This window comes from Anguilla rostrata, chromosome 11 (assembly GCF_018555375.3).
Source record: "Anguilla rostrata isolate EN2019 chromosome 11, ASM1855537v3, whole genome shotgun sequence".
NCBI lineage: Eukaryota > Metazoa > Chordata > Actinopteri > Anguilliformes > Anguillidae > Anguilla > Anguilla rostrata.
Window position 1 is genome coordinate 26,959,641 of NC_057943.1, and position 10,611 is coordinate 26,970,251.

The 10,611-nt window shown below is 48.4% G+C and overlaps 1 protein-coding gene across 1 annotated transcript; it reads left to right on the plus strand.

Annotated features, from left to right (window-relative positions):
• Positions 1-3,294: 3,294 nt before the first annotated feature.
• Positions 3,295-10,279, plus strand: LOC135234461 (intermediate filament protein ON3-like). The gene is made up of 9 exons (XM_064299107.1): positions 3,295-3,817; positions 5,710-5,918; positions 6,535-6,595; positions 6,704-6,799; positions 7,051-7,215; positions 7,831-7,956; positions 8,279-8,499; positions 8,598-8,653; positions 9,531-10,279. Exons 1-9 carry the CDS (start codon positions 3,401-3,403, stop codon positions 9,767-9,769), a joined length of 1,590 nt encoding a protein of 529 aa, XP_064155177.1. The 5' UTR covers positions 3,295-3,400; the 3' UTR covers positions 9,770-10,279.
• Positions 10,280-10,611: the final 332 nt, after the last annotated feature.

Genomic DNA, 10,611 nt, shown 5'->3' on the forward strand with positions numbered 1-10,611 from the left:
CTGTATTTGTTCATGGCTGTTTAGTTATGCTAATCACACGAACAAGATCATGTATACAATTTACAGACAGTCAGCATTCATCATCTCATACACCCGGGATACGCACAAAAACAAAGGCCTGCACGTGTCACAAATTCCATATTGTTTTTTTTTGTAAGAATATTTTTAAGAAAAAACGTAAGAAAAGTTTTGTGAATGAGGCCCAATGAGAGTAAATATTTCAGGCTCACCATTCAATACCTCATGCTGCGGTAACTTGATGCCTGATAATACCAGGCTCTCCCTGAAAATACCTTATCAGCCATGGCTGCTTAAGATACTGGTTCCCTGTTGAAAGGGATACAAGACCTGCCCTTGTTGTCATGGTAGCAACGTAAGGCATTGGTCTCTGTTGTAAATGATCCCAGGTGAAACCTTCAGTCCTTCTGCTAGTAGTACCAAACTGCTAAGGCAATAGTCATACTTCCCCCGCCCCCCCCCCCCCCCCCTTAAAAAAAAAAGATGTACGTGGTAGAATACCGAGCTCTACGATATACCTACAGTGACTAGCATCAGGAAAGCAGCTGATCACATGATTCACTTAGCCAGCTTGCTAACAAGAGCAGGCTGCACCTTTGCACAGACCTGCTCATAGTTGCAGTGCCTCCCACATTTTCTGCTCTCAATTATCTCTTTATCTCTTTTCTTGCAGTGTCTTCTGATCTGATAAGAGGCAGAAGAGTTCAGTCAAAACCGGGTTGTGAAATAATCAATGAAGAGTGGGAGGGGCACACATTCTTTAGGAGGGAGGGGCATTCAGGTTGGGCATGCTTTGCACCATCTGATAACCAAGAGTGACAGGAAGGCGAGGAATGGATTTGAGACAGTACAGTGCAGAGCATCGCTTCGATAGTAAAACTGGCAGTCGGCTAAATTTACAGTACAGTAAATGGACATTACGCTAAATTAACAGTATGGTATCTTGACACCATGCTAAATGGACAGTACGGTAAATAAAAAGGGCGCTAAGTGGACATTATAATTTTCTGGATTGGGATTAAGGCTGTCAGCTGTCTTTTCACATGAATAAAGACCATGAACGAACAAAAAGTCAAAATGGCTTATTAATATTATTATTATTATTATTATTATTATTATTATTATAATAATAATAATAATAATAATAATATTTAAAAATGCCAGTATCCCATACTTTAAAAATGATAAATTATTGATAAAATAACTCCTGAAATTATACCTCTATAAAAGTACAACAGCAATCTGGAAAAATGAATAAGACCCAAGGAAAATAAACTCCAGTCCAAAGAATACAGATTTACTTCGTTTACTTTGGCATTACGGTTCACATACTCTACAAAAAGGATGCATTTAATGTCGCTGAAAGCGGTCAGTACTCAGCAGTATTTAGGATATTACTGGCCAGTATAAATGTGACCAGTATTCGCTGTGCAAATACATAAATATATGTAATGATAAAAATGCAGCCGCACCTGTTGTCTCATTCAGTGTGTACGTTATGTTAAATAATCTAATTAACTCGATGTTCACCACAATGCTCAGGAGAGTTGCATCAATACGGAGTAATTTCCCTGTAACTTGTGTTGCAAGCTTGATATGTGACACAAAGTCCATACTGCCCTCTGAGTGCATGGCTAAATATTTGTTTTTTTTATCAGTTTTTTATCAAGTTAAGGAAGCCGCTCTGTTGCCCAAGATTTCCATCAGAAAACAGCGTAAGAGACTTGGCTGGGGGACTCAGGGCCCAGCCCAGTGACTCACTCCCAGAATAGTGGATAAAGGTGAAGGGGGGGCAGCCGAGGGGAAATGTATCAGTGCCAGGATGTCTGTGCCACCATGTTCCACAGCCAAAGTTTCCAGTTTGCTTGTACAAAAAAAGAATTTAAAAATATGCACATACTAGAACGCCAGCAGAAACTGCACATGCTAGAACCACAACAGAAACATAACATACTAGAACCCCAGAAGAAACAGCACACACTAGAACCCCAGCAGAAACAGCCCACACAAGAACCTCAGTAGAAACAGCGCATGCTAGAACTCCAGCAGAAACAGCATACGCTAGAACCCCAGCAGAAACAGCACATGCTAGAACCCCAGCAGAACGTTAGCAACCCAACAGAAACAGCAAACAAAATAAAACCACAGCAAATTCCCTATTAGGAAACACACTAGAGCCCCATAAGATTTCCATTCAATTTCATCAGTAGTGATGGCACAAACATTCCCTAATTGCTTTTCACCCAGAGCGTTCTCCAGGCAAAGCAGGGTGATACTGAGATCAGCTGATGGAAACGCCCCTCTGTGCCCACCACGCACATTTGGAAAATCGAATGGAATTTTATCCTATCAACAGACACAAAATGGCATGCAGTGGGCTCAGCAAGTATTCAGTTTCCTTCATTAGTCACTGGGATGTGAGAATCTACACTGGTCCTTTGCATCTACCAGATCTTTGAAGTACAAGCTGAGGTGTTCATCACAAAGCAACTATAACTGCAGACACCATGTCATATCAAATGTCTACAGTATGACTTTCACAGTCCAGACATAGGAAAGACTGGTTTTGATGCTTCATTGAATGATGGAGGAAATGCCACAGCCATAGTAAAAATAATAATGAACAGCCAAGTCCAGAGAGAGATGGAGAAGAGGTGAAACAGGGGAACCTGTTTTTAAGTTAGCCTTTTTTTTTTTTAGAAATGGAGACAAGTAAAGGGAATTTTCTCGCAGTGCGATGGTACCAAGGTGCTGATTTATGATATTTTTTTCCTCCAGGAAAGAGTTGTCATATGTTTGATTGACAGTGCCTGAGGATAGCATGCGCTCATGTAAAGCCTGAATACAGAAGGGAAAGAAAATGATATGAGAACAGCAACGTCCTTGTCTTGCTCTCTTCATGGCCCAAAAACATTTTCAGTAATTTGCATTATGCGACAGATAGGGAGGAATTGGCAGGTGACTGTGGCAGTAGGTGATCCCGTCCCGTTCTACGGGTACTTGCAGCAGGAGCCAACTCAGAAATTCACCTGTGGGGCATACATTCCTTTTGGTAACCTCAGCTTAATGCTCGCGGAACAATAAAAATGACACCCCACCAGGTGAGTGCATACAAAAGAGCATTCTCTCTGTTTACGGGTGTAAAATCCAACAATTCAGAAGAGCATTTCAAAGCGGTGCCGTGCTTCTGGTTTGTCCCCTCCCACAGTCCCCACCCCCTGCTCCGAGTGCTGACCAATGAGGGGGCTCCACCCCTTTCAGGATATAAAGAGAGGGCAGTGCCTTGGAAGTTGCTCGAGTCTCTCCAGCACAGCAGACAAGCACGCCTGTTTCTCTCTCTCTCTCTCTCTCCTCGGTCGCTCCAGTAATCCAGCCATCCACAATGTCGATGAGATCCAGGAAGACCACCAGCTACTCGGTGGTGTCGGGGGGCTCGGTGCCACGGAGCTTCAGCAGCATGTCCTACTCCGGGCCCAGCCAGTCCTCCCAGAGGCAGAGCTACAGCGTGCGGAGCTCGTATGGGGGGGGCGCCAGCCGGGGCGCGGGGGGGTTCGGCTCGGGCGGCAGCTACATCACCAGCTCGTCGGCGTACGGCGGGGGCATGGGTCTGGGCATGGGCATGGGCATGGGCATGGGCATGGGTGGTGGCCCGGTGGTCCCCATCACCGCTGTCACCGTCAACAAGAGCCTTCTGGCCCCCCTCAACCTGGAGATCGACCCCAATATCCAAGTGGTCCGCACCCAGGAGAAGGAACAGATCAAGACCCTGAACAACCGCTTCGCCTCCTTCATCGATAAGGTCAGTCCGTGGTCTCTCTCTGTTCAATCTCAGTTGGAACATTTTGAATGAAATTTAATAGGCTTTATTGGCACAAAACTCTATCTGTTAAATTTCAATACAAATATTTTGAGTGAACCAGATGCTTTGTTGGCATGGAATTCTCTCTCTCTCTCTCCATTAAGTTTCAATGTGGACATTTTGAACTTTGCTTTACTGCCATGGAACTCTCTCTCTCTGTTCAGATTCAGTCTGAATATTCTGAATGTAACTAAATGCTTTATTGGCATGAAATTCTCTCTCTCTCTTTCAGTTTCTCTCTCTCTCCCTCTCATGGCTGGAGGGAATGAGATTTGTCTAGTTATTAAAAAAAGTCATACTTGAGCATCGATGTGAAGCTTTTGTACACTACGTCTGTCATTTTTCACACTTGCGTGGAAAAGAAGTTTCCAGCTCTTTTAGACAGAGTGCTCTCTGAGCGTGAGGACGTAGCTAGCGCCACAGCGGCTCCGATCAGAGCAGGGCTGCATGTCATTTCCGTACGCAAGCGGGTCAGCGAACCCACCGCGACGAAAGCCTGCCATTAACCTGTCTGGCTCCAAGCTCTGCGCTGGGACAGCAGAGTGGCAGAGGAAAATCTGTTTCAAAACCGCTCAGAATTTCCAAAGCGTGCTGTGTACAGACCAGAAAAAAAAAACTTCCCTGCGTTTGGGGGGGCGGGGGTGGGGGTGGATGGGAGACCTGTAGGAGACGGGGGAGGGGCTCGGGCTGTGCGGAGCAGGGTGTGTCCGCTCTGCTCTCGGCCAGGACCGTCTCGGAGGGGGGGAGGGGCCGACTCACCCCGGCACCTCTGCGCACCAAAAAAGGACACCGCACCTGGAGGGACGGGCGGATTTACATAACGTCCGCCGGCTCCTTCCGCTCCGCGCGACGCTCCGTCCTTGCGGTTCGCGGGCGGCTCTCCGCAGAAAGGAGCGCCCGGAACGGCGGAATGCAAAGCCGCCGGGAGACGCGGCGCGGCCGCGCCTCAGAGGGGTCTGAGCGTTTGGCGCGCCGCGTCCCCTTCTTCCATTCGGCTGGACGCAGCTCTCCGCTCTGCGTTCCTGCTGCCTGTTGCACGCGCATGAAGGAGCTGCGTCGGTTGGTTAATATTTAAAAAGGTTCTCTGGTGTCATGTTAACACCAGCAGGTTGCGCAATCAGTCTCTGCAAGTCCCGAAAAAATGTAATCGGTACGATTTCTTCTCTTTACGTTTTATTCTCCCCACGTAATCCTACAGAGCCAAGTTACTGCTTTAGTGACACACTCCCTCCCCGACCTTGGGAAAGTGCCCTGGCTTTAGGTGTTGTACTGCGGCTTGTATGGCGGTTTAGTTTGTTGGCGCCCACGGTGTTAACACCTGAGGCCAAAGAGTACGACGTGCAGACGGCGGTAAATCTACTTCCTGCACACCAAAGTGAGCGGACATGCGACTCCCGTCCCTCGCCTCTACACTTGCGTGGCAGTTAAATATTTACCCAAGCGGCAATCTGGGCCCCGCCCGGCTGGCCCTCATTCTTTTCAGGCCTGCTGGCCCCGCCTCCCCGGCCTCACCCTTTTAAAACAGGAAAACAAGTGAAAGGCCAGCTCTCTCTCTGCTTTCCTCTTCTCTTTACCCCCCCCCCTCTGCCCCACATCACCCCTTCCCAGGACAAACAGCCTCGCCCCCCCCATACAACATTGCATGCATTCCTGCTCCCCAGCAGAGAGAGAAATTGAACCAGCACTCCCAAAAATGGCATTGTCCAGTGCCCCCTGTGTAACTGGGGAAGGCAGGGGTTTGAGCAGAACCCATTCAAAGCTCCAGTAAGGACTGGCGATCCACAGGCCCGGCTGTCTGACATGTCCATCTCCCCTCCCCCTCCGACCGACAGGTGCGCTTCCTGGAGCAGCAGAATAAGATGCTGGAGACCAAGTGGAGCCTGCTCCAGAACCAGACCACCACGCGCTCCAACATCGATGCCATGTTCGAGGCCTACATCGCCAACCTGCGCAGGCAGCTCGACAGCCTGGGCAACGACAAGATGAGGCTGGAGGCCGACCTGCACAACATGCAGGGACTGGTGGAGGACTTCAAGAACAAGTGAGTCAACCGGCTTCAGTCCCCGGCTCTCAATCCCTCCCATAATTCCCAGGAGAGGATGAGAGCCGTGCCATTTCAACTGACCATTTCTTCCACCAGTTAACAATAGAATGTACTTTCACTGCTTTAAACTGCGTCAGCTCTGACAATGAAGCTGAAATGAAATCCAGTTTTTGAATGGCAGTTAAAAACAGGCTCAGATTGATTTGCAGCACTGAAATACACGCTGCACTGAAATACACTCCTTTGACAAATGACAGGCTCTGTCTAGACAGAGTAGGCCTCCAGGGTAGAGACAAACGAAATGGAGGCATGTTTCATAACTCAACTTTTCCAGTGGAAACCAAAACCAGGAAGCAGCTCAACGGCTTCAATAGTGCTCTTCCCCCCTCTAGCGTCAGGTCGGCACACTGCATCACAACACTGGCAAAACCAAATTGAAGAGCCTGACTGTTTCTGTAGTGACCATTAAAAAACCCATTCAGCCTCTCAACCTGGTTGCTCACAGTGTTTTAAAATGACCATCCTCCAGAGTCAGAGTTGAGAATATGGAAGACATGTCTCTTGTCTTTTGGTGCTTCACCTGCTAATGCAGATTTCCACTCCCCTCCTCCAGGTACGAAGATGAGATCAACAAGCGCACCGAATGCGAAAATGAGTTTGTGCTCATCAAGAAGGTCAGTGTTGTTATTTCAGTGTGTGTGGGCGTGTGCGTGTGGTTTGCAGTCTCAAATAAAGAATTTAAATGTATTTATTGTGATGTGGGTGTCTCTCTGTTCCTACAGGATGTAGATGAGGCCTACATGAATAAAGTGGAGCTGGAGGCCAAACTTGAGAGCCTCACTGATGAGATTAACTTCTTGAGACAGATCTATGATGAGGTATGTCTCGCATACATACACACACATACACACACTTTCACACTACTACACATGGACACACACACAAACACACACACACACAGACACACACACTACTACACATGAACACGTTTACACACACACACACACACTCACAGATTGCACTGATTGACTGTATGTGGAAACCAGGATAAAAAAAAGATTTCCTATGGCGTCTGATGCCCCATCCTCCCTCTCCCTCTCCCTCACCTTCCCTCCCTCCCTCATTCCAGGAGCTGCGTGAGCTGCAGAGCCAGGTGAAGGACACCTCCGTGGTGGTGGAGATGGACAACAGCCGCAACCTGGACATGGACTCCATTGTGGCTGAAGTGCGCGCCCAGTACGAGGACATCGCCAACCGCAGCCGCGCAGAGGCCGAGTCCTGGTACAAGTCCAAGGTAACGCAATCGCTCCCTCCGTCCACCCTCATCACCCTTTACTTTTTCACATCCCTGTTTTCAATTTGCATAGCCTGTCACCTGTCATACATTTCAAAAAGAAGGAAATTTCCCTGTAATTGCAGCCTTTGGGATAAAACCTGTGGTGAATTCAGTTTTGTCAGCCATTTGTCAGCCCCGGATGAGGCTAAAGATTCAGTTCACTGCCTTCGTCAGTGCAATGCTGTCGTGTGCTGATTGCGAGCTCATATACTAAACTCAAAATGACATATTTCAACTAAAATGACAGCACAGGTGTGCGTGGCATCATTACATTACAGGCATTCTTATGCAAAACAATTTCTACAGCTTTCGCTATTTTTTTACATCCATTAATACAGATGGATATATACTGAAGCGATTCAGGTTAAGTACCTTGCTCAAGGGTACAATGGCAGGGTCCTATATGGGATTTGAACCTGAAACCTTTAGGATAAAAGCCTGGTTTCTTAACTGTTATACTACGCTGCCACCACATGGAGTGCTCGTTTCCATGCGCGTATGATCTGGTCAGAACGTCCAGCCGAACTGCACTGACGTCTGCCTTGTCGTACGCACCGCGTGGTTGACCCACAGTATGAAGAGATGCAGGTGTCCGCCACCAAGCACGGGGAGGACCTGAGGTCGACCAAGACGGAGATCAACGACCTGAGCCGCATGATCCAGAGGCTGCAGTCTGAGATCGACTCCCTCAAGGGCCAGGTAGTTACATTGACATTGCATTTGCATGCATTCACCGAAAATCCTTCACCTTTATCCTGAGTGACTCACATTTGTACATAGCGTCTGTTATACGGCAGAACGCATACTGAAGCAATTCAAGTTAAGTCAATTGCTCAAAAGTGTAATGGCAGACTCCCAACTGGGAATCAAACCAGCAAACGTCAGGCCTAAATGCATAATGCACTGCACCGCGCAGTCGGGTGCCTGTGTAGCGTAACCGCGCGCAGGCCTCTTCATACTAAAGCGGTGGGCTGCATTGCTAGCACCGCCCAACGGTCCTTTGGTCTCTGCCCCCAATCAGCGCGCCAACCTGGAGAACCAGATCGCAGAGGCAGAGGAGCGCGGGGAGATGGCGATTAAGGACGCCAAGGCCCGCATCAGGGACCTGGAGGAGGCCCTGCAGAGAGCCAAGCAGGACATGGCCCGCCAGATCCGGGAGTACCAGGACCTGATGAACGTCAAGCTGGCCCTGGACATTGAGATCGCCACCTACAGGAAGCTGCTGGAAGGCGAGGAGGACAGGTGAGCTCCTGGCTCCGCCCGCGGGATGAATCCGTGAGCTTCTCTGGCTGTTCTGTTTCCGCGTGAGGTCTGAACTCCTCTTTTTCTCCATCCCGCAGGCTGGCTGGCGGCATCAAAGCTGTCAACATCTCCAGTGTAAAACAGAGCTACACACGTACGTTGCAGCACACATCTCCCGTATATCTGATCTCCACATTATGGTTAAGTTGAGTTAGAGTTGTGTTAGGGTTAGGGTTGAGTAAGGGTTAGACTCTGGGTTAGGGTTGAGTAAGGATTACGCTCTGGGTTATGTTTGAGTAAGGGTTAGACTCTGGGTTAGGGCTGAGTAAGGGTTAGACTCTGGGTTAGGGTTGAGTAAGGGTTAGACTCTGGGTTATGGTTGAGTAAAGGTTAGACTGGGTTACAGTTAGGGTAGGGTTAGAGTTGAGTTAGGGTTTGACTCAGTTAGTGTTGTGTTAGGGATAAACTCTTGGTTACGGTTCAGTTAGGATTAGACTTCGGGTTATGATTGAATAAAGGTTAGACTGGGTTACAGTTAGGGTAGGGTTAGAGTTGAGTTAGGGTTTGACTCAGTTAGTGTTGTGTTAGGGTTAAACTCTTGGTTACGGTTCAGTTAGGATTAGACTTTGGGTTATGGTTGAATAAAGGTTAGACAGGGTTAGAGTTAGGGTAGGGTTAGAGTTGAGTTAGGGTTAGGCTCAGTGTTGTGTAAGGGTTAGACTCTTGGTTATGGTTTAGTTAGGATTAGACTCTGGGTCATGGTTGAGTAAAGGTTAGACTGGGTTAGAATTAGGCTCCGGGTTATGGCTGAGTTAGGGTTAAGCTCTGGGTCAGGGCATGGTCTAGGATTGAGTTGGATTGAGGGTTTTTCTGGAATATAGATTAATATTATATATATATATATATATATATATATATATATGTTCTGGAGGATTCCGTTTGTAATAAACACACAGATTTGAAAGAGCCCTGTATTCCCTCATCCCTTTGCCATGCCCTAATCACCCCCCACCCCTGCTCCCTCTCTGCAGCGAGCTACAGCTCCATCCCCATGGAAAGTGCCGGAATGTCCTACAGCTCCTACGGCAGTGCGTACGGTGGCGGGTACGGTGGCGGGTACAGCAGCGGCGGCGGGTACAGCAGCGGCGGCGGGTACAGCAGCGGCAGCGGCTATGGCAGCACCCAAAACAAGAAGAGCGTTGTCATCAAGATGATCGAGACCAAGAATGGGAGGGTGGTGTCCGAGAGCTCGGAGGTCATGCAGGATTGATCTGGATGGTCGCCGCCACATCTCCTCTCCCATTCCACTAGCACCTCCCCCCCCAAATAAAAACCCCTCTAACAACCCCCAATCCAATAAGACCCCAAGCATCCTCTAACAGGCTTTAGCCAGTCCTTACAGCAACAGGACATTCACACCGAGCTCATTTATTTAAAGTGAGGGACCAAAGAATGTTCCAGAACCAAGCGTGCCTTATGCTTAAACTGTCCTGTTTTGCACTAAAACCAAATGTCATCCGTCTAGCAGAGCAGCCCCTACCCGTGCTGTTTACGGCTTGGCCTATGGAAGAGCTGGAGCCGTCTGATTGGCTGAGAGCAGCATGCAGGGTCATAAAGCCCCATGATAGGCCGTGTGTTCAGCGACTGCGATTCGAAGAAGTGCCTGTGTTTAATCAGCCCGCAGCTGCGGCTCTGCTCCGCCAGCAGCCAGCCACGCCCAGCTCTCTGAGGCGCTGTCTTTTGCTACGAAAGAATAAAAAGCGTTTACTGTTACACCAAAGAGTTCTGGTCCCCATCTGTTCCCGGGTGTGTCGTGGTTTAATGTGTGCAAGTATGCGTAGGAGATAAGGTGTCTTCCTACGTCTGAAAATCCCAGATAGAAAATGATGTAATAAGTTTGTTTTTTGTAATATTTGGCACCCAGTGCGGGGTTGAGTATATCCAGTTCCCACCCTACTCTGGAATATCCAATTACGATTTGCAGGCACGTCCATGCACAGCCTCCACTGCAGATTTGGGAGAATAAAGACAACAGAGGCCCCTCCAAAACTCATAGTGTCACCAGCCTGCTTCTTTTGACACCGCAGACCACAAACAAGCTAGCGTAGAGTT